Here is a 24,270-nt window from a genome sequence, read left to right as displayed (position 1 = left end):
CTCATATGCAGTCTGGCATATGGAATGATAAGTATGCAAGATGCCATGAACCCAAGAGCTTGCAGGATATTCCTTGCAGATAGCTGGGGTGTGGTGGCTAGTTGAGAGAAGTAGGCTGTCAGGAAATTTTGCTTTTCTGGTTTAAGGAATGCCATCTGGGATGCTGTTGTCCAGGCTTGCTCCCAGGAATATAATCCTTTGGGTGGGCACCTGGTTGGATTTATTTTTGCTGTGTACCCTATAGAGGTTAGTAGGGACTCAAAGGCCAGGTGCTCGAGTAGCTTTTCCTGGCTCTCTATCTGAATTATGCAGTCGTCTAAGTATAGGTAAATCTGAATATTCCTTTGTCTGCAAAAGGCAATGGTTTGAGCGACATTTTGTGAAAACTCTGGGAGCAGTAGATAAGCCAAAGGAAAGTGCAGAGAACTGAAAGTGCTGAGCGTGGAGATCCTGCCCTGAAACGGAGATATTTCCTGGATGATTCCCTGATAGGAATGTGGAGGTAGGCCCCTTAGATCTAAGGTGGCTAGCCAAGCATCCTTGGACAGCATGGGTAGCAGCTGCTGGAGGGTGAGCATTTTGAATTTTGGAATCACCAGGAAGGTGTTTAGAATGGTCTTTTCTAGGTACCAGAAAAAGTCTGTAGTAGAAACCTTGGCCTCTGTTCTGCAGGAACGTGGTCTACTGCCCCCAGAGCACAGGGAATGGACTTGCTTTTGCGCCTCTGCCCACTGTTTTAGAGGTAGACCTAGGAACCTTTCTGGGGTAGGAAGGGTGCGGAAAGAAAATTTGTATACCTGGGACACTAAGTTGAGAAGCCAGTGGTTGTTGGTAATGGTGACCCAGATGCTTGCGTGAAAGGAGAGAGTTCCTCCTAGGGGTAAGTGAAGGTGGGCAGAGGGAGTGGGTGGGGGAGGTGAGTCATTGTGAGTTCTTACCATAAGGAGGTGACTTCGAACTCAATTGTTTTGAAGTGGAGGTAGTCCACTGCTTAGATCTCTGCATTCCCTGTGGTTGCTGTCTGGGGGGTCTGGTTCCCCGGGGTCTGGGCTGGAATGGCTTAGTGCGAGCAGGAAAGGACCAGTGCTTGGTGGGACAATGCCTGCTGAACCTGGTTGGTTGGACCTGTAAGAAATCCTTAACTGTCTGCACAGTTTTGGTTTTTCTTCCATCTTTAAGATCACTTCTGCCTTACTGCCAAATAAGTTGTCGTTGTGGAAGAGGGCATCCAACAATTTAGATTTGACATGGTCTGGCAAGGGCTGTTCCTTAAGCCATGCATGCCTTCTGACAGATCCAGTGACTTCTCCCCTGCAAGAAGCTTCTAGGGCGTCAAAACCACAGTGCAAGGTGTGTTTTGTTACTTGACTTGAAGAATGCATTAACTCTTGTAACTCTGCAGATACTGCACAAGCAGGAAAGGAAGATATTTTTTTTGTTTTAGGAGTTCCAGGGTATGTTGCTGAAAATTTAGCATATGGAACTGACAATTTAGTGCCCTGATAGCAAGAGTAGCTGAGGTGTATACTTTACCCTGTCTAGTGCTTGGGAATCCCTATCTGTGGGGGTGGAATTCTTAGCAGAAGTTGCTTTAATCCCTTCAGACCCTTGAGAAATTACCTCCGGGTCAGCAGTAGGATTTTTAAAAAGATATTTGTGAGAGTCAAGGAGACACTAGTACCAGTCTGGTTTTCTGGGTGCAGGAGGTAGGGTGTCGGAAGTCAAGCTGGACTCCTGGAAAACATCCTCCACAACATCCAGGACTGGGGGGATGGCCAAGGGTCTGTGCTGCGAAAGATTAATGAATTCCCAGAGTCTCTTTAGACTGAGGGTAGTCCCGACTTTCCCATTGGAAATGCTCCCTTAAGGTATGAAGGGTTACCCCAAAGGAAAATTCCTCTGGGGGAGAGGCGGAAGGGATGGAATTCTCTGCATCAGAATCCTTACAAGTAGTGAGGGGTTGCATGTCTTCATATTCAGATGCATCAGTCATCGGACTCTTGTTCAGACAAATCTACAGGGGACAGATCTCTTCCTTTTGGAGGGGGTAGCTTGGCTTTTCCTGATCAGCATGTTAAGGTCTTCTGCCATTTTAAGCATTCAAGACTGAGACAAGGAAGCAGGTGCCTGAGATTGTGTCTGTTTCCTTGGGTGTGGTTCGTACCGTGGGACTAAAACTTTCTAGTTTTCGAAAGAACAGTAGTCGCGACAGAAGACATCGGTTTGTGTTGAAAATCAGCAGTGCAAAGGACTTCCTCGGAAACTGATGCCTGCTCAGCAGCTCCGGCCCCATCCAAGGTAGAGACGACCGCAGGATCCTTAGTCGAGGAAGAGTTTTGCAGCATACTTGACTCAAAGGGTCTTGGTAGCGGCTTCGAATCCACAAGTGGGTATCAGGGGCTATGAAAGCACCTCACTGAATACCGAACTGACTACTAGCTTAACAGAAGAGTTGCCAGTAGGTTTGGACCTGTGCAGTCTCTTGTCATTATATTTACGTTTTTTCGGATATGCTGTTGGATGGTTTACCAAAGCCATATCAGTGTTAGAGTACTGTAAGCTAAAATATCTAGCTACAATAAAGGCCTGACGACTGAAAGTTCTGGCACTGAACAAAGCATAGATATGACAGAGGGGGACGTTGTGGTCTAGGCCTAAACAAGTGACGCAATAAGAATGAAAATCTCGGTATGGTATGCGCTTTCCACAGGCGAAATAAGAAGTTATGTACCTACCAAAACTTTCCATGTTAGTTGTCTTCATCTCACCTTCTTTCTTGCCGTCTGGGGATTGGAGCCAATCCCCGGCTCCGACTGGGCCATCTTCAATAGTTTGAGAGCTGTTTACTGGCTCGAGGCTACCCCTTATCCCATGATGCCTAGCGACAGCTACCCAGATCTTGTTTGAAGTAGCCTATCCCAGACATATGAGAGAAACCAGTTAAAAAACTGGTTGTTCCATACATCCTAAAAACTAGAATAGGCTAGGAGACCTAGGCAGAAGAGTAACAAAGAATACTCAGCCAGTGGACTCCTCTTGATCCACTAGAATGGGGGGACGGAGAGAGGGACGCAAGAAAGCTGGCGAGATGAAAAAAGCTGACATGGAATGTTATGGTAGGTACATAGGTTCATAGGTAGGTACTAGGCTATCAGCCCTAGGGCCCACACAAGCCTAGCCAAAAAATGTACCCTGGCTTTAGCCACCCAAGAAAATTATTTTCCTGTGCCCCTGTTGAGCAGAGCCATAGAAGTGATCCCCGGGGTGAATTTCCCATTTCCCATCCAATCATCAAGGCTCTTCTTGAAGAGTGCCAATGAGGAGCTCTGTTTGACATAGATAGGTAGCCTGTTCCAGAGTATGGGAAGTCTCTGGGACAGGAATCTATCCCTCCAGCATGTTCTGTTTATTGTGGTGACAAGGTTTAGGTCCCTAGAGCATGTAGCTCGGAGGGATTGGGATTTCTTTAAGTGGAGCAAGTCCAACAGCTCTGGGTTTGACATAGCTTTGTATGTTAGGCAGAGATCGCCCTTGAGTAGGTGATATGCGATGGAGTAAAGCTGTAGTTTTTTGAGACGGTCTGCATAGGGCATCTGTTTGAGGCCAGTAATCCTCTGTGAGGTATTTAACTTCTTAATGTTAAGTTGTCCATCTCACCTTCATTCCTGCTGTTTGGGACAGTGTCCCTAGCACCTAACATCCTGTGTGGCTCAGTGGAACAGACTCTTCAGAACAGTGGAACCAAAGTCAACTCTGTTCTGAGAGACCATATCCACCTTGTAATGAGAAATAAAGGTATAAGGGTTTGCCCACGTGGCAGCTGCATAGATGGAATCCATGGGCAACCTAGAGTGAAAAGCTACGGAGGTGGCTAATGCCCTAGTAGAATGACCTTTCGGTTTAGCTGGTAACTCTATTCCTTAACTGGTAAATAAAAGTAATGGTGTGGGACAACCATCTGGATAAGGTCACCTTGGAAACTTGGAGACCTTGTTTGCTTAAAGCATAAGAAAGGAATAATTGGCCTGACTATTTCTTTAGTTCTATGTAGGTAAAAATGTAATTGTCTATGAACGTCCAATTAAAAGCTTGTACTCTGCCTTGTTGCTATGATTTGGGAAGAGCACAGGGAGATCTATAGATTGATTTAAAATTATTTTCCGAGCAGACTTCAGGAAGAAACAAATGATTAGTCCTCAGAGCAACTCTGTCCTTGTGAAACACCAGGTAGGGAGGACGAACACATAGTGTTTGAAGTTCTGAGACATGCCTTGCTGAAGTGATAGCAACCAAAAGCGTCTTCCAAGACAGAAACTTGATGGAGCAGGATGCTGCTGGTTCAAAAGGAGGCAGAATTAAGGAAGTTAGGACTAAATTAAGGTCCCAAGGAGGAGTGGGATCTCTCACTGGAGGTCTAAGAAGAGATGTTCCTCTCAAAAAAGCTTTACAGAGCTTACAAGACATGTTAGAATTTGTCAAACCGATATGAAAATTAGAAATGGCTAACTGTACACCCTAGTCATAGTGGAAGCGGCCCCGGAGTGAAAAAGTTGTGCTAGGAAATCCAGAATCTTGTGGACTGGGGCTGAGAAGGGATCCACATTCCTAGACTCTGCCAAACAAGAAAAACATTTCCATTTGCTAGCATAAGTTTTCCTTGTTGTAGACTTATGAGAGGAAACAATCTCGCGGACTGCTGGGGAAATGCTGGGAAGCCTGGTTAAGGTTGGAAGTGGAGCAACCAAGCTTTGAGCTGGAGAGTTTGGAGGGATTGATGTAACCCGCCTGATTAATGAATCAGACCTGGAATCGGGTCCAGAGTCCAGGGCTGATCGAGAAGGTAATGGTGCAGGAACGGGAACCATATCTGTCGGGGCCAGTAGGGGGCGATGAGGATCATTTTGCAACCCAATGATTTTGCTTTCTGTATGAGTTTCGGTATCAGGGTAAATGGAGAAAAGGCATAAGGAAGTCCCTGAGGCCAAACGTGGACTAGAGTGTCTCTGGATATGTGACCTGGAAGCGGAAGAAGGGAGAAGTAGTTGCTGCATTTGCTGTTGAAAGGGGTGGCAAAAAGATTGCAGCAAGGCTGTCCCCATTTGTGGAAGATGAGATCCACAACTTCCTGATTCAGAGACAACTCGTGAGGCATGAGGATAGCTCTGCTGAGCCTGTCTGCTATGACGCTGGCTCTCCCCAGGATGTGCGTCGCAATCAGAAAACGTTGGGAGGAAATTGCCCACTGCCAAAGTCAGAGTGCATCTCGACACAGGGGGTAGGATCTGGTTCTGCCCTGCTTGCTGATGTACCACACCACTGACATGCCGGTTTGAATTGCAATGGTCCCAGAAGGAAGAGAGTCTTGAAGGGCTTGCAACACTAGGAGCACGGCTCTCATTTCTAGGACATTTATGTGCAGAAGGTACTCGTGAGGTTGCCAAGTGCCTTGGACTGCCCTGCCCAGATAATGCCCCCCCCTTATCAGGGAGGCGTCTGTAGTCACTGTCTCTACTGGAGGGGGCTGTATGAAAGGTCTGCCCAGAGTCAACAACAAAGGTGTCTTTTGCATGCCTCAATGATCAGGATCATGTGAGTCATGGGTAGCTCCTGGAAAGACCACTGCATGAAAAGAAGCCACTCAAGAATTCTCATGTGGAAACGCGCTAATGGAAGTAAAAGAATGGCAGCTGCCATGGAGCCCAGTGTTTGAAGGACATACCTGACTTGGATCCTTATGCTCTGCATTAGGATTTGCACTTTTTGACGACTTGTGGACACACTTTCCAGTGGTAACCTTGCAAATAATTCCCTTGTGTTTAATTTCTGCTCCTATGCAAGTGATAGACTGACAGGGCAACAAGGCAGATTTTCCGTAATTTATTGTAATACCTAGCTGGGTGCAAGATGTGATTGTATAATCCCGTGCTTGTAAGAGTTGATGCCTGGTAGTAGCAGTGAGAAGCCAGTCGTCTAGAGATGGAAACACCTGGAATCCTTGACGTCTCAGGTGAGCCATGACCACTGCCATACATTTGAACACCATGGGGGATGTGGTGAGACCAAAGGGCAGAGCTCTGAACTGGTAATGACTGGTCCCCACTCGAAAGCGAAGAAATCTCCTGGAGCGTCTGTCCATCTTGATATGGTAGTACACATCCTGAAGATCTATCGAGCACATCCAATTGTCCTGACCCAGGAAGGGTAGAATGGACTGTAGCGCGACCATCCGAAACTTTGTTCTTTGTACAGATTTGTTTAGTCTGCTGAGATCCAGGATCGGTCACCAGTCCCCTGTCTTTTTTGGTACCAAAAAGAACATTGAGTAAGTTCCGGATCCGTGCTGGTCTGCGGGGACTTCCTGAATGGCTATTTTTTCTAGCAGTTTTGAAACATATTACTGCTTGCTCCTTCATATTGGGTGGAACATCTGGAAGGGCCTTATTTGACTAAGGGGGATTGATGGAAGGGAATTTTGTAACCTCCGGATATAATGGACAGTACCCATCTCTTGATAAATTTTGCCAGGCTTTTGGGTACAGCGAAAGTCTCCCCCCCCCCGACTGCCTCCAGAGGTGAGCAGCCAGTCAACACTTCAGGGATGCTGGAAGGGTTCGTCAGAGAAGAATTCTCTGTTGCCCTGGTTCTGCGGACCCCCTCCGCCACGAGGGCGGCGTCTACTATTGTTGCTTCCCCCTCTGCCTCTGGAGGAAAAATCACTACGTGTGTCAGGCAAGGCTCCCTGAGATTTGCGGAACCACATCTTCCCACACTTCTGACCCTTGGGGTAAGGTCTAGAGGGAGTGGAAAAACGGACTCCCATGGCAGAGAGAGTCTTGCCTTCTTGCTCACACCTAGTCAACTTGTCTCACACCTAGTCAACTTGTCTCACCTGTGGCACAAAGAGAAAGAAGCCATCAAAGGGAGTATTGGTGGACGACGCTCGGAAGGGTTCAGCAAAGTGACACAGCCGCATCCAAGCATGCCTCCTGACGGCCACACCCGTGCCCGCAGCTCTACTCGCTCCATCAGCTGCATAGGAAATGAGCCTCATGGAGGAGTTAACTACAGAATTAAGAGTCGCTAGCTGGGAAGCTACTTTGGCTTGTACACTCTCAGCTGTAGGATCTTCAAGGGTATCTCCAAGCTCTTTAAGGAGATCCCTTTGAAGGCAAGCAAAATGACAGTTCAAGGACCTCATGGAGAAGGTCGCTGAAGCAAACATTCGCTTTCTGTACCTGTCCATCGTCCTAGACTCCTTGTTAAGGGGATGAACAGATGAAGAGGTCTCCACCAACTCTTTTTGGTGGCTGCTGCTACCACCATGGCATCAACAGGCACACCTTTAGAAAGGAATTGTTTATCATAGGGGGGCTGTAATATATTTACCAGGTCTCCTCGGAGTTGGTTCCACTGTGTCCGGAGCTGACCAAGCCTTTCGAGCCACTACAGACATAAGTGGGTCGAAAGGACGACAAACCCAGGAGGTGGAAGGTCGGGAACCGGAAGCATCCAGGAATACAGACTTATCCCCGGTAGGGGCTAGGGGATTCCAGTTCCCCCCTGCCTAAGCATTTCCAGGATGTCCGAAAAGGAAACATCTTCAGAGGGGGATCTAAGGGACCCTTCCGATTCATCCAGGTCTGTATCAGATGCGACGGACTCAGGGGAGTCTATGTGCTTCCTCTTGCACTTCTTCCGAGCAGGCTCCTCTGAGTGATCAGGGGAGGCCTCAGAAGAGGAAATACCCAATGGGGTGTCCTGGGGCATCAGTTCCTTACGCTTGGAGTCTGGAGGAGGAGCAGAGGTTGGCACAGACACTACGAGGGATGGAGCCGGTGGGGCTGGTAGTGGAGCTGTCTCGGGTGACAGCACACTCCGCATGACGTCAAAGGAATCCCTGCCTCGAGGCAGAGAAAGCTCCGGTTCCGAAGAAATAGGAATCTTTCTCCCCGCCAAGGGGTACGGCTCCGAGGCAGATGTTGGAGCCAAGCTCACGTGCGCCGATGCTCCAAGAAGGAGAACGGGGACGGACAAGGGTCCAATGCCACTCACCCCCTCAGAGCTGACGAGGGAGCCCTGGCATCCAGATTCCTCAATCAAAGGGACTATCGAGGTAATCGGCGCCAAAGTTGGAACCGAAGGAGAGATGGTGATCGGAGCAGACTGTTCCACTACTCAAAGCCCAATTAACTCAGTCTCCAAACTCAATGGAGTCGAAGGAGGAACAGAAGAGGTGAATGGAGTGGATACCTGTTGGAGGACCAGACAATTTTGCTAGTGCCTGTGATTTATGCAACCTACTTACTACTCTCTCCACATCATGATCAGACAGCCTAGAGGATCGAGAGGAGTGTGATGAATGGTGGCTACGTTCACTTTGCAATAATGGAGACAGAGGAGCCGAATGAACAGACTCCAATGAACGGGACCTCAGACTCTTATGGCTCCGAAACATCCAATGGAGCTGACGGAGGGGTTGTCTTGTCGGTGGCCAGCTGGAACAGACGTACTCAGCAAATCCTGTACAGGAGTCGGCTCCGAAGGTGGAGCCGACGGTTTAGTGGATTTTGGGGATTTCACAGGCTGGGAACTCTTTGCCGGTGAATCCTGAGACTTTAACAGACCCCGAAGGATCAATTTTTTCTTAAGCTCCTGCAGGACCCTTGGACTAAAGGCATGGCAAATAGAACAAGAGTCCTGCAAGTGAACAGTGCCCAAACAATAAATGCAGCTAGTGTGCCCATCGATCAGAGACATTTTCTGACAACACGAGTCACACTTTTTAAACCCAGATACTTTAGCTTGCTTAGACATGACCCAAATACAAAAAAACTAAGTAGCACAAGGTAAACAGAGACAGACAAATAAGTTCTAGTCTAAACAAGATACACCTATAAAGATACAATATCTTTTTTTTTTTTTTTTATTTAAAGATAGCAAAACAGGAAAGGAAAGCCTCTAAGTTAAATGGCTACCCTAGAGAGAGAGGGAGGGGAGAACTCTCTAACTTAAACAAGTTCTAAATAAAAGTGAAACTAAGAGGAAAGTACAGTTTTGTACCTACCATAAATGTAAATGTTAGAGTGTACACACCCTGCTGCAGTCATCACACTTGGGTTATCCTGTCGTCAGGCGGTCCCACAGTCAGCCAGAATTCCAAAGTCTTGGTCCGGCGTCGGTTGCTGTCGCTTCTTCCCCGAGGTCAGTGCGCCAGGGGTATATATATTGCAACAGATGCAATTTTCTTCAGTTTTTCTTGCCCCAGATGTCAGGTGCCCCCAAAAAGGTGGTCAGTAATTAGTACCAAATTGAGTAAATTTTGCACAAACACAAAATCCCTCTAGCTATAAGCAAATACATCAGGAAGGTATTGTAGAGATTTTAGCCAGTTAGTTCAGAGGGGATGGAGGGAGGGTAACCTGGACTGCAGCAGGGTGTACACTCGAACATCTACATTTATGGTAGGTACAAAACTGTACTATGTTCATTGTGTTACCCTGCTGCAGTCATCACACTTGGGTTGAAACCCAAAGCTAAGGATGGGTGGAGGAATCATAAGAGGGTTGGAGGAGGCTATAAGGCCCTGCAGAACTGCAGTGGCGAGGCCCGCCCTAGTCTTAGAGTAAAGAGTTAAGTGATAGTGTTTGGTAAAGGTATGTACTGAACTCCAAGTTGCAGCTTCCAAAATCTCCTTGGTTGGAACTCCCCTGAGAAAAGCTGTAGATGTAGCTGTTGCCCTGGTAGAGTGGGGCCTAATGGTAGCAGGAACTGGTTTTCCATGATGGGTATAGCAGAAACGTATGCAATGTCCTATCCATTTGGAAATGGTTTGTTTTGAAATAGCCTTCCCTTGTGAAGCTGTAGCATAGGATACAAAGAGCTGGTCAGATTGTCTGAAAGCCTTAGTTTTGTCCAAGTAGCAACAAAGTTGCCTGTGAATGTCCAAGGAATGCAGGAGTCTCTCACCTTTGTTCTGTGGATTTGGGAAGAAGGTGGGGTAAGTGGATGGTTTGATTTAATGCCACACTGGAAACCACCTTAGGCATAAAGGAAGGATTAGTTTGTAGAGAAACTGTCTTGATGAAAAATGAGGAAAGGTTCCACTGCCATTAGTGCCTGCAGCTCTGAGACTCTTCTAGCTGAAGTTATTGCTAGCAGCAGGGCAGTCTTCCATGATAGGAACTGAAGATCTGCAGATAAAGCTGGTTCAAAGGGAGGTAGTGTTAGTTTTTTTCCAGAACAAAATTGAGGTCCCATGTTGGTGTAGGTGCTCTCCTATGGGACCTAATATTTTTTGCCCCTCTGAGGAACTGCCTTAGAAGTGGATGCGAAAATAAGGGTGGATCCGTGTTGTAGTGGGCTGAACTAGCTGAAGCATGGATTTTAATGGAGAAGGAAAGTCCTTTGTGCAACATCTCAGTTAAGTACTGTGGCATGTGAGGCTGAAATGTGTCTTGGCCTTTAGCTTGGTTCCAGGCACAAAACCTTTTCTATTTGTCCGAATAAGCCTTCCTGGTGTGCTTGGCCTCCTAGCTTCCAGAATAACATCCATAACTGCTTAGGAAAGAGGAGCTGATTGGATGCTTAGGTGATTTGCCATGCAGCCAGATTTAAGGTTTTGAGATGGCTGTGAAGAATCTGATTGTTTTGTTGTGTGAGCAAATGGGTAATTTGTGTTAAGATCCAAGGTGGGCTCTGGGCCATATTTCTCAATAGTGGGTACCAGTGCTGGCGTGGCCAGTCTGGGGCTATGAGAATCAGTTGTGGTCTCTCCTTTTTGTCTTTCGGAAGCACCTTTGTGAGGAGAGGCAATGGAGGGAAGGCATATGCTGTCAGGTTTTTCCAACAGAGAGAGAGTGTGTCTACTTTCCAAGCTTGATGGTGAAGTGTCCTTGTACAAAATTTTATTTGATAGTTTTGAGGACTGGCAAACAGGTCTAGGTCTGGAAGGCCCCATTTTTGAGTTATCATTGTAAATACTTGTGGATCTAGTTTCCACTCGTGGGGATCCATGATGTTTCTGCTGAGGTAGTCTGCCAACGTGTTCTTTCCTGGCAGGAATTGAGCTTGCAACTGAACTTGGTAAGCCAGAGCTGTGTTCCATAAGATCATTGCTTGCCTGCACAGAGGGTAGGAGTGAGTACCCCCTTGTTTGTTTATGCACCACATTACTGCGGTGTTGTCAGTCTTTATTTTAAGTTGTCCTGGAAGTAATAGATTCTTGAAGGCTGTCAGAGCTTTCTGTACAGCTAGCATTTCTTTTTGATTGATGTGCAGATTCCTTTGATCTGCAGTCCATACGCCTTGAACGCACTGTCCTGCCATGTGTGCTCCCCAGGCTTAGTCTGATGCATCCTGTTGTGATAGTTTGCCTGGCTGGGGGCAAGGTGAACGGCTGACCCTTGTTGAGGTGACATGCCTGTGACCACCATAGAAACTCCTGTTGTAGGCAGGGAATGAGAGATCATTGTGTCCAAGCTGTGGCTGTGTTGAGACCATACGCTTTTTAGGTACCACTGTAATTTCCTCATATGCAGCTTTGCAAATGGTATTAGTAGTATGCAAGATGCCATGAAGCCCAAAGCCTGCAGAATTTTTCTTGCAGTTAATTGGGCCTTTGTTGCCATTGTTTTGAAATATTGAGTCAGTTGTAGTTGCTTGTCTGGCGTCAGATAAGCCTTCTGGGCCGTTGTGTTCAAGCTGGCACCCAGGAATGTCATTTTGTGAGGGTACTAGTTTTGACTTCTTTTCATTTACTGTGTACCCCAGGCAGTTTAGTAGATATTTTACAAAAGCCAGACAATGTAAGAGAATGTCCTTGCTTTCTGCTTGGATGAGGCAGTCGTCCAGGTATGGGTATATTTGAATTCCTCTGTCTGCAGTAAGCAATTACTGGTGCCAGGCATTTTGTGAAGACTCTGGGCGCAGTAGATAAGGGCAGTGCAGAGAATTGGTAATGGGTTGAACCTGCAATGAAAAGTACAGTTTTGTACCTACCATAAATGTAGATGTTAGTGTGCTAATACAGCTGCAGTCATAACAGATGGGTTCTCCTGCCATCAGGCGGGTCCTCGGTCAGCCGAATTCCAAAGTCTAGGTCCGGCGTTGGTTGTCGTCACTTCTTCCCTGACGTCAGTGCGACAGGGTATAAAGGAACCAGCAGACACCATTTTCTTCAGTTTTTCTTGCCCCAGATGTCAGGTGCCCCCAGGAGGAAGGCAATACATAAATTTGTGTAATAAAGCAATGCAATATCAAAATACAGTAGTTGCAAGCAAATACACCATAAAAGAATACCTCAAACAGGTTGTATGAGGAGGTGTTAGCCAATAGGCCTGTCCCAAGAGGGGAAGGAGGGAGGGAAACCTGGACTGCAGCTGTATTAGCACTCAAACATCTACATTTATGGTAGGTACAAAACTGTACTATGCTCATCGTGCATACAGCTGCAGTCATAACAGATGGGTAGAATCCCAAAGCTAAGAAAGGTGTGGTAGGCACTATGTGGAACTAGGAGGAGCCAGGATGCCCTGCAAGACTGCAGTGGCAAAGCCTGCTCTAGTTTTGGAGTATAATGGTAGGTGGTAGTGCTTGGAGAAGCTATGCACAGAACTCCAAGTGGATGCTTCCAAAATATCTTTGGTAGGGACTCCTCTGAGGAAAGCTGCTGAGGTAGCTGTGGCCCTTGTGGAGTGAGATCTGATGCCTGTAGGTACAGTTTTGCCATGAAAAGAATAGCTAAAGCGTATGCAGTAGGCTATCCATTTTGAAATTGTCTGTTTGGAAATTGGCTTTCCTTGAGCTCCTACAGCATAGGGCACACAGAGCTGCTCTGATTTTCTGAAAGGCTTTGTTCTGTCCAAATAATTACGCAGTTGTCTGTGGATGACCAAGGAATGTAGTAATCTCTCCCCTTTGTTTTGAGGATTAGGATAAAAGGTAGGTAAGTGTATGGCCTGATTCAAAGCTACCCTGGATACCACTTTAGGCATAAAGGACGGGTTGGTTCGTAAGGAGACTCTGTCCTGATGGAAGATGATAAAAGTCTGCACAGCCATGAGAGCTTGTAGTTCTGAAACTCTACGAGCTGAGGTAATAGCCAGAAGGAAAGCTGTTTTCCAGGACAAATATTGCAAATCTGATGAGGCAGGTGGCTGAAAGGGAGGCAAGGTCAGTTTTTCCTGAATGAAATTGAAATCCCAAGCAGGTATTGGTTGTTTCCTTGGGGGTCTTAGATTATTAGCCCCTCTGAGGAACTGTCTTAAGAGAGGGTGAGAGAATAAGGGTGGATCAGTGTTGTATTCTGCAGAAATGGCTGAGGCGTGGATTTTGATGGAGGAGAATGAAAGTCCACTGCTTAGCAGCTCAGCTAGATACTGTAGTATTTGAGGTAAATTCAGTTTTCCTGGCCCTTTTTCTCATTCCAGACACAAAACTGTTTCCATTTTGCAGAGTAAGCTTTTCTAGTTGACGGCCTTCTGGCCTCCAAAATGACATCCTGCACCTCCTTGGAGAGTAGGGTCTGTTGTGATGCTAAGGAATCTTCCATGCTGCTAGATTGAGTGTTTTTAGCTGGCTGTGATGAGTTTTGAAGCTGTGCTGAGTCTGGAGAAGAGGCATTAGAGGCAGGGTCCATGGTGGGGAATGCGTCAGGCTCCTCGGGAGTGGGTACCAGTGTTGTCTTGGCCAGTCTGGAGCAATGAGAATCATCTTTGGTCTGTCTGCTCTGGTTTTCAATAGAACTTTGGGCAGCAGAGGAAGAGGTGGGAAGGCATAAACTGTCATTGATGTCCAACTGAAAGAGAGAGCGTCCACTCTCCAGGCCTTTGGATGAAAAATCCTTGAGCAGAAATTTGTCAATTGGTGATTTTTGTGCGAGGCAAAGAGATCTATGTCTGTCCTTCCCCATGCTTGGATTATTTCTGTAAAAACTTTCGGATGCAACTTCCATTCGTGTGGATCTGTCATATTTCTGCTTAGGTTGTCTGCCAGCGTGTTTTCCTTGCCTGGAAAGTACTGTGCTTGTAGTTCGATTTGTAAGTCCATGGCCATGTTCCAAAGTGACATGGCCAGTCTGCATAGGGGGTATGAATGTGTTCCTCCCTGTTTGTTTATGTACCACATAACTGTGGTGTTGTCCGTCCTTATCAATAGTTGACCTGGTTGCAGAAGGTCTTTGAAAGCTATAATAGCATTTATTACTGCTAGCATTTCCTTTTGATTGATGTGAAGGTGTTTTTCTTTTTGGGACCATTTGCTCTGAATGCACCGATCGGTCATGTGCACCCCCCAGGCGTAGTCCGAGGCGTCTGTTGTGATGACTTGATTTGCTTGAGGCTTGCTGAATGGAAGACCTTTGTTTGTTTGGCATGCTTGAGCCCACCACAGAAATTCCTTTTGCAGACATGGAATTAGTGGTATTATTGTTTCCAAACTGTGGCTGTGTTGAGACCATAGGGTTTTCAGGTACCATTGAAGTTTCCTCATATGCAGCTTTGCACATGGGTTTAGTAAGATGCAAGATGTCATGAATCCCAGAGCCTGCAGGATTTTCCTTGCAGTCAGCCTGGTGCAATTTGCTAGTGCTCTGAAGTTTTGAGTTAGTTGCCCCTGCTTCTCTGGCGTGAGGTAGGCCATCTGGGTGTTTGTGTCCAAGTTGGCACCCAGGAAAATTATCTTCAGAGAGGGTATTAGCCTTGATTTCTTTTTGTTGACTGTGTACCCCAGAGAGTTCAACAACATTATTACATAAGCCAGATGTTTTAGAAGAATGTGCTTGCTGTCCCGCTTGGATCAGGCAGTCGTCCAAACAGGGGTATATTTGTATCCCTTGAAGTCTGCAGTAGGCAATTACTGATGCCAGGCATTTCGTGAATACTCTGGGCGCAGTAGATAAGCCAAAGGGCAATGCAGAGAATTGATAATGGGTTGAACCTGCAAGAAATCTGAGGTATCTTCTGCAATTTTGTCTGATTGGGACATGCAGGTATGCCTCCTTGAGGTCCAATGTTACCAGCCAAGACTCCTTGCCCAGCATGGGAAGAAGCTGCTGTAGAGTGAGCATCTTGAATTTTGGTACGAGTAGAAATGTGTTTAGGATGGATAGGTTCAAAATAGGTCTCCAATCTTTTCCCTTCCTTGGTACCAGGAATAGTCTGGAATAAAAACCTTGACCTTGTTCGTGCGTAGGTACCTCTTGAATAGCTTTCATGTCTATGAGATCTGTAATTTGCCTTTGTGCCTCTGCCCTTTGATTGTGTGGCAGGTTTGGCATGCCCTCATTTTTGGAAGGGTGTAAAAATGGAATCTGTAGCCTCTGTTTATAATGTCCAGGATCCATTTGTCTTTTGTGACAATATGCCAATTTTTTGAAAATAATGCCAGTTTTCCTCCTAAGGGGGCTGCCATTTGAGTCTTGCTTGGCATGCAAATGGGAAAGTCAATGGGCTTGCTTTCTGAATGATTGCAAGTTATCCTCACTACCTCTGTGTAGGAGCTTGCCATTGTCTGCCTCTAAACGATCCTTGGGATTGTCCTCTACCCCTCGGGCGCCTGTATCTACCTCTCTGGGGTCTGTCCGTGGCTGGAAAGGATCAATTTTTGGAAGGCCAATTTCTACTGAAACGTGGGGGTTGTACCTGTAGAAAATCTTTCACAGTTTGCATTGATTTAGCCTTTTCCTCCATTTTCCTTAATACCTCCTCAGCATTAGCACCAAATAATACATCCTTTTGTAGAGGGGCATCTAGTAATTTAGCTTTGACATGATCAGGCAAGGTTTGTTCCTTGAGCCAGGCATGTCTACGTATGACTGATCCTGTAACAGCAGCTCTACATGAGGCCTCTAGAGCATCAAAACCACATTGTAAAGGTATGCTTACCCACTTGTTCTGCACTATGCATCAAATCCTGCAACTCCTTCAAGTCTGGTTGTTCAGGTTGTGACATTTTACTTTTCAATTGTGATGACAAAAACTGTTGGTATTTTAGCATATGGAACTGACAGTTTAAGGCCCTCATGGTTAAGGTAGCAGAGGTATATACCTTTTTTCCCCACCTTTCTAAGGATCTGGAATCTCTCTCGGAAGGTAATGGGTTTTTAGCAGTGGAGGCCTTAATTCCCTTGGGGCCCTGTGAGATGGTTTCTGGGTCAGCAGCATGGCTTTTGTATAGAAATTGGTGAGAGTCAGGAACCCTGTAGTAACCTGTCAGGCTTGACTGGGGCTGGAGGCAGAGAATCCCGGTTAAGGCAGGCCTCAGAGTAATCATCATCTAGGATGTCCAATACAGGAGGTATAGCCAGAGGCCTGTGCTCAGGTAGCAAGAGAAATTCCCTAAGCCTTTTCTTGGAATCTGAATAATCTTGGCCTTCCCAGTGGAAGTGTTCCCTTAAGGTATGCAAAGTTTCCCCAAATGAGTAATCCTCTGGGGGGGATACAGAAGGAATGGACTCCTCTGCATCAGAGTCTTCAAAAGGGGAGTAAGAATGTTCCTGATCATCAGAGTGCTCTGAAATAATGGAGCCCTGATCAGAGGAGGGGGATTCTTCCTCCACTCTGGGCCTTTTGTCCGTGGGGTTGTGAACCCTGATAAGAGTAATTAAATCCTCAGCCATTTTAAGCGTCTGTTTTTTAGGCATGGGGCCTGGAGATGGGCCCTGTGTAGCTTGTCTCTTAGAATGCATGGCTGCTTTAGACTTAGTGAAAGCCTTTATGGAAAAAGAAGAGGAAGGTCTGAAAACACCTTGAGTGGAGGTAGACCTGTCCACATTTTGAGGTTCAACACCAAGAGTGGCTTCGGTATCTGTAGTCGGGGTGTGGGCCGAGGAGCCTGCAACCTCGGGCACAGGAGACACCACCAATGAAGTGTCGTCGGTAGTCGGGGGCTGCGTAGGCGCCTCGCTGAGGACCGGACCACATGTAGTCGGCTTTGGCGTGGTGTCGGTAGAGGCCGCGGACCTCGTGTCGGTCCTTATCTTTGCGTTTTTTAGACAAAACTGGAGTCGGAGTATCCGACGGCATAATATAGTTAAATGTTTTTCCAAAATAATGCTGGGCAAACTCCGCTGACGCTTAATGGTGCGTTTGTTGAATGTAGCACAAAAACGACAGACCGATACGTCGTGGTCTGGGCCTAAACAAGGTATACCGAGGGAATGGAAATCCTTATGCGGTATTTGCTTCCCACATGAAATACAATTATTAACTGTCTGACATCGGTCTGAGGCAAGAAAAGTTTCCCCAACGAGGTACTTAGCTTTCAAGAAGACTTCGGTTTCAAAATTTTCGTAATTTCAGGAGCTGGCCGACCGGCACTTGCGAACTGCTTCTGCTTCGGGCACCGCGCGGCAAGAAAGACTGAAGAAAATGGCGTTGGCTGGTTCCTTTATACCCCTGTCGTACTGACGTCAGGGAAGAAGCGACGACAACCGACACCGGACCTACACTTTGGAATTCGGCCGACCGAGGACCCGCCTGATGGCAGGAGAACCCATCTGTTATGACTGCAGCTGTATGCACGATGAACATCGGAGGTATCTTCTGCAACTTTGTCTGATAGGGACCTGCAGGTATGCCTCCTTGAGGTCCAACGTTACTAGCCAGGCCTCCTTGCCCAACATGGGAAGAAGCTGCTGTAGTGTTAGCATCTTGAATTTGGGTACTGGTAAGAATATGTTTAAAATTGAAAGGTCCAGAATAGGTCTCCAGGCATTGTCCTTTCTGGGAACTAGAAAGAGTCTTGAGTACAATCCTTAACCTTGCTCTCGAGTAGGTACCAGTTGAATGGCTCTCGTGTCCATGAGAGCTGTAATTTGCTTTTGTGCTTCTGCCCATTGATTTTGTGGCAGGTTTGGCATTCCTCTTTTCATTGGCAAGGTGTGAAAATGGAATATGTATCCTCATAAAATTACGTCTAGGACCCATTTGTCCTTTGTGACAATGTGCCAGTTGTCTGAAAAAAGTGTGAGTTTTCCTCCCAAGGGGTCTGCCAAGAGAGAGCTGCTTGGCCGGATGAGGTACAAGTCATTGAGTTTGCCTTCTGTATAGATTTTGCCTTCTCCATTTTCTTTAAGACTTCTTCTGCTTTAACTCCAAAAAGAACATCCTGCTTTAAGGGAGCATCTAGAAGCTTTGCTTTAACATGAACAGGCAGAGTTTGTTCCTTTAACCAAGCATGCCTACGTATAACAGATCCAGTGACAGCTGCTCTGCAGGAGGTCTCCAGAGAATCAAACCCACATTGTAAGGTGTGTTTGCCCACCTGTTCAGTTGCATGCAACAGATCCTGCATTTCTTTCAATTCAGACTGTTGAGGGAGAGTGGTGATTCTTTGCTTTAACTGAGAGATTAGAAATTGCTGATACTTTAGCTATGAGGGCACTAAATTGCCAATTTCACATGCTTGAGTGGCTGAGGTGTAAACCTTTTTCCCCCACCTGTCTAGCGCTCTAGAATCCCTTTCAGAGGGTACAGGATTTTTAGCCATAGAAGCCTTAGCCCCTTTGGGACCCTGGGAGATTGTCTCTGGGTCAGCAACAGAACTTTTATATAGAAATTTGTGGGAATCAGGCACTCTAGTATCTGTCAGGCTTGGCCGGAGCAGGAGGTAGAGAGTCTGGGTTCAAACTGGCTTAAGTAAACATCATCCACAATGTTTAACACGGGTGGGAAGGCAAGTGGTCTGTGCTGGGGGAGTAAAAGAAACTCTGAGCCTTTTCTTAGAGTCAGAGTAGTCCTGACCTTCCCAGTGGAAATGTTCCCTCAGTGTGTGTAAAGTTTCCCCAAAGGAGTAGTCTTCAGGAGGAGAAGCTGAGGGAATGGAATCCTCCGCATTAGAATTTTCATAAGGGGAGGAGGAGTAATCTTGGTCTTCAGAGGAGGCTGAAGAAATGGACACTTGTTCAGAAGATGCATAATCTTCCTCTTGTCTAGGCCTTTTGTCAGGAGGAGGCTGGGAACCCCTGATTAAAGAGATCAAATCTTCAGCCATTTTGAGCATCTGTTTCTTAGGCATGGGGCCTTGAACAGGGGACTGAAGTGCAGTCGTTTTAGATTTAATAGGAATCTTCGTCATAGGATACATTTTAATGGTGAGCGGTCTGAAAACACCTTCAGAAACCGATGGCATTTCTGCAGCACCATCTTTATCAGCAATGTCGTTGGTAGGGCCTGAACAAAATGGTTGCATCAGCCTGGTACATTCTGTCAAAAGTTCCGAAGCAGTCTCGGGTTCCAGATCTGCAGTAGTCAGGGGCTGCGTCTGAGCCTCACTGAGGACCGGAGAACCAGAAACCGGACCAGTCGAGGCCTCGGAATCTGGCTTACACCTGGGCTGTCTGTCCTTATCCTTGCGTTTTTTGTGCATGCCGGTAGTCGGTTGCTCCGACAGCATACTGTAATTAAATTTTCTACCGAAGTAGTGCCGTGCGAAATCAAAGCGTCTTTTAATAGTACGTTTAGTAAACCTAGCACAAAAAATGACAACTTGTGACGTAGTGGTCTGGGCCTAGGCAAGGTATGCAATAAGAATGAAATCCTTATGAGGTATTTGCTTCCCACAAGAAATACAATTGTTAACTTTTTCTGACATCGGTCTGAGACAAGAAAAGTTTCCCCAACGGGGTACTTGGCTTTATAGAAGACTTCGGTCTGAAATTCAAATTTGAAAATCTCAGAAGTCTGCTGACCGGCACTTGCGAACTGCTTCTGCTTCGGGCACCGCGCGGCAACAAAGACTGAAGAAAATGGCGTCGGTTGCAATATAAATACCCCTGGCGCACTGTCAGGGAAGAAGCGACTGCAACAGACGCCTGACCAAGACTTTGGAATTCCGGCCGACTGCGGGACTGCCTGACAGGATAACCCAAGTGCGATGACTGCAGCAGTGTAACACGATGAACATCAAAGTATTTCAACACATACAGAATAAAAAAACAGTAAAATATCTATAGTTTAAAGAGTCCAAGGGAATATTTTTACACAAAAAATTGAAAAATACAAGCCTGAGCCAGAAAATGACACATTGCAGCTGAAGCGGCAAACGAGATCTGGGTGCCTGTCGCCAGGCATCATGGGATAAGGGGTAGCCTCGAGCCAAGAAACCGCTCTCAAGCTACTGAAGACTGCTAAGTCGGAACAGAGGATCAGCTCCAATCCCCAAACAGCAAGAATGAAGTCGAGATAGACAACTTAACATCAATTGTTAACTTTTTCTGACATGGGTTAGTGCACGAAAAAAGGATCCACAACGGGGTACTTAGCTTTAGAAGACTTGAGCTTCAAATCAGTAGACAAAACTCTGGTAGCGCCCAACCGGCACTTGTGCCAACTGCTTCTGCTTTGGGCTCCATGGAAAGACTGATGTAATGGCGTCGGCTGCCTTACTTTATATACTATTGAAGACCTGACATCAGTCCTAAAGCGACAGCAAATGATGCAGAAATACCAACCCTCTGGTATTCGGGCCGGCTGATGGCTACCCTAGCAGGGATAAACCAAATGTGATGACTGCAACGTTGAAAGACTAAGAACATCAGCTCTCAAATATTTGCTGACTAGCAGAAAAGCATGCAGTAAATCTAATACTGCAGCTACAACTAAGTGGTGTGGTAGTGTCTTCAAAATAATGTTACAGAAATACATCCCTTACATGCAAAGGCTATTCTTTTGCATAAAAAAATTTGGAAGCTGGGGTAAACAGCAAATCAAGCTTGATGAAAAATGCCCTTGGATTTCTGCATTTAGCTTTTCCCTGGTACTGGCAAACTTATCCAAGTGTGCAATACCAGAGGACCTCTGGCAAATCCAGCCCACTCTGCCACTGCAGTGCTATTTTTTTTTTTTTTTTTTTTTTTTTTTTACATCCTCTCAGTCCCACACAGCCTTATAGGGAGCAGCAATCAACAGCAATGGAAGATTAGGTGAGAAAATTTGTTTTACATCACCCAAAGACTCCCTATGCTGTGGAATAAAATCCCGGTATATGTGAGGCAGAGCACCTCGCTGGCCTTGTTCAAGAGAAATCTTGACCAATGGATGGGAGATCGCAGATATACCCCAGGGATTACCTCAGTGTCACTGCTCAACAGAGGCACAGCAAAATAATGGGTATAGTTCCCCATACTAAAGGGGTGGCGTAAGCCACAAAACTATGGGCTAGGCTTGTAAATGCCCTCGGGCAGATAGCCTAGTATGAACCTATGAACCTATGAACATGCTGTACAACCTCCTGCTCTACCTAGACTCTAACTTATGCTGCCTAGCAGGCTCTATTTCTACCTGGTCAGGCACAACTCCAGTTAACACAGCTTCAGTCAATTCATAAGCATTTATCAGGCCAAAAAAATACCAACTTAATTCTTACGGCCTCCAAAAATGGAGACAAACCACCTTTCTTGGCACTGGTTATGAATGGGAAATGACATTCTCTATTCTGACTCTTAAATTCCTTTCTAACACTGTTGAGACAGCAAATTTAATCCATGTTGCTGACAAAGAGGTAACTGTCAGCTTGCCCAAAAGGAGTCAAACTGTATGCTGAAACAGAGTAGCCCAACTAACCAATTTCAGTATGGAGGTAGCGTTACCACCTCACAGCAAGAGGTTCTCCCGTTCGATTCTCGGCTGGGCTTGGGAATGCCTTCTGTGTGGAGACTGCATGTCCTCCCCACGACTGGGTAGCGTTTGAAAGACATGCGTGCGTAAATGGGTGTGCCTTCGTTGAAGGTTGGGCGTCGAGCTGGCACCTCAGCGTTTCATAAAAATCTACTGCCAATCATTAGCGCACCGGAGTTCCGATGTGGCAATGCCTTACCGGGAAAAGCCGAAAGCCAAAACATTCTCCAACGACTCATTTTACTATTCCAAGCTCTACAGGTAATAGCAAAGGTTTCTAGTTTAAATGGGTCCATTAAAATCTTGACAGAATCTTCTACTGAGTGTGGATTTGACATGAATAGGTACCCATCTTAAAGGGTAACTGTCTAGTATTGAAATACGTGAAACACTACCAAGCACAACACTGAAAGCAGGGCTTTAGCTGCGACTTGGAAAAGGTAGCATAATTTAGAAAAGTTAGGACAAATTCAGCTCAAGCTTGGGAATCATTTGATGCAGGTGGTCACATTTTTGAAGTCATATCCTCTATTTTCAGGGATTAAAACTGTACCAACTTGGACAAAAGAAACCCACCAAAATACTGATTTTACATACAAGTCACTATAAGAATATTAGCCAAAATATTAGACACCAACGATGCAGTCAGTCCTCAATCTTTACATTTGATAAGCAAACTGTTGTAGGACTGATTAATAGGTTATTTAGTAACTAAGCATGCAGCCCATTGAGCAGCCTAGTCCAAATTCCCAGTTGCTCCAAAGCATACACATTTTAAGCAACTTGCTCAAGGTCAGAGTAGGTGAATAGAATTGTAGAAACTTTGTACCACACTACATACCTTAACAGCTCACTCCTCTACTAAATTACTAAACTACTCCCCTGCTAAATGGCTTTCTACATAGGATGAGTCCACCCCAAAAAATGCTTATTTAAATCTACACTGCAAGAAATCAAGATACAATATACTGAAGTGCGCATGCTGGAAGTATAATTTTCCGATTACTAACTAGCATCTATTACCTCCTGCTACTACCAGAAAAAAAATTTCTAAAACATCAGACTACTAAATTCAAAGTTTGCAAATCTGTAGGGTATCATTAAGGGCCAAGTGGTACATTAAGTATGCCTAATTGCAAATAACTAAAAATAAATGCAATGAAAAATTTAGTACTAAAACTATTTCATAGACATTATATAAGTGAGAATGGCACACAAGGTAAAGAGACCAACTGTTAACTGCCAAACTGCAATATAGGGGACTACTCAAACACCAGTCATGACTTGGCTTAAACAGACTTCAGCCAACATTCACAATGAGACAAAATGTACACAACATCCAAATGGGCATCCAATTCCCCATTATACAAATACATTTTCCAAAGGAACTTACTGTAAGAGATGAAACTCGGATGGTATTTCTGGAGCTGCTATCATTTCTTTATCATCTTCCGTAACAGAGTAGTTGAATTTCATACAGAATCTTCAACAAATCTTGTAGAGTACGCTTCAAATGTTGCCCATCATTTAATAAGTAGACCTCCTAAAGGAGATTAAAAAAAATCGTGCTTTATAATGCTTTAAACAAATGCATACATTTCAATGAAATCAGTTAACGGAAATGAAGCATTTATGTATACACAAATTATTCTAGTCTTAATCCTTGCTCTGTTTATTACTAAACCACACATGGGAAGACCTCCAAGTAATAGAATAAACTGCACTTACTGTCTAAAAGGCAGAAACAGCATAACCACTCCCTACTCTCTCAGTAACTACTGTGTAAGTTTGAAACCACAGCACCGACACACGATACAAAAACTGTTAACAGTGAGCTGATGAGACTCAAAGCTTAGTCTCAGAATATGAAGACCAATAGAATTTCAGGGACTTCAAGTATGGCAACAAAGTGCTAAGCAGCAGAAGCAGGTGCTTGGGGCCAAACTGTGTAAAGATGCCTTTAATTGTTTTGAACAGTGGAATGGGCAATTTATCTTGTCTCCATTGTCACATCTGGTACTTGTTGCAGAGGTCAGTGAAGAAAAATTGAACAGAATCAAGGTAAGCTATATAAACTGCACTAAGTCATGGCTCGATGTGAAGAGGCAGGAAAGTAATTCTAATCAAAATGGATAGAGGATTCAAGGAACCTAATCCAAACTGACCACCTGAATGCTGATTTTTTTTTTATTTAAGATTAGTACTGCACTGACTGATTACATACCTACCAATAACAAAAACAGGCATGAGATGGAAAGTGCAAGTAAATCCTTTGGTAAAGCACCATGGCTCAATTATTAAAAGCAAAAACTTTAATCAATATATAGAACACCTTAAGAAAGGGTAAAAACCAGCAGGAACAACAATGTTCAGGTGTGATAAGCCATCGGCACCTTCAGCAGTGTTAACAGTACTTGCTTGCGCATGAGATGGAAGGCTTAAACATTTACTCAGATGCCATTATGAACTTAAAATCCCAAGAGAAAGAGTTTCATGAAGAAAGAATGGACTCATGTTAAGAGACTAACTATGATAAACTGGTGGATCTAAAGGACAGGTCCAGCAGGAATAACTTCTGGCTATTCTGTAAAATGAGCAAGGTGGCAACTGTGTTAACGTCATGAAGTGGAGTCTTGGGAGACTGGACTGGCAAAAA

General features: G+C 45.4%; 1 protein-coding gene across 2 annotated transcripts in view; it reads right to left on the bottom strand.

Annotated features, from left to right (window-relative positions):
• Positions 1-23,176, bottom strand: part of STAG2 (stromal antigen 2) — a 3,222,550-nt gene extending 3,199,374 nt beyond the window's left edge. For both annotated transcript variants that reach the window (XM_044057319.1, XM_044057321.1), the window contains exon 1: positions 23,008-23,176. In XM_044057319.1, coding sequence (XP_043913254.1) covers positions 23,008-23,090 — 83 coding nt within the window. In that variant the 5' untranslated portion in view covers positions 23,091-23,176. The remainder of the gene's footprint in view (positions 1-23,007) is intronic.
• Between the last annotated feature and the right edge of the window lie 1,094 nt (positions 23,177-24,270).

Source organism: Protopterus annectens, chromosome 15.part0 (genome assembly GCF_019279795.1).
Source record: "Protopterus annectens isolate FY-2018-M chromosome 15.part0, PAN1.0, whole genome shotgun sequence".
Classification (NCBI taxonomy): domain Eukaryota; kingdom Metazoa; phylum Chordata; order Ceratodontiformes; family Protopteridae; genus Protopterus; species Protopterus annectens.
This window is presented reverse-complemented; position numbering and strand designations above follow the sequence as displayed.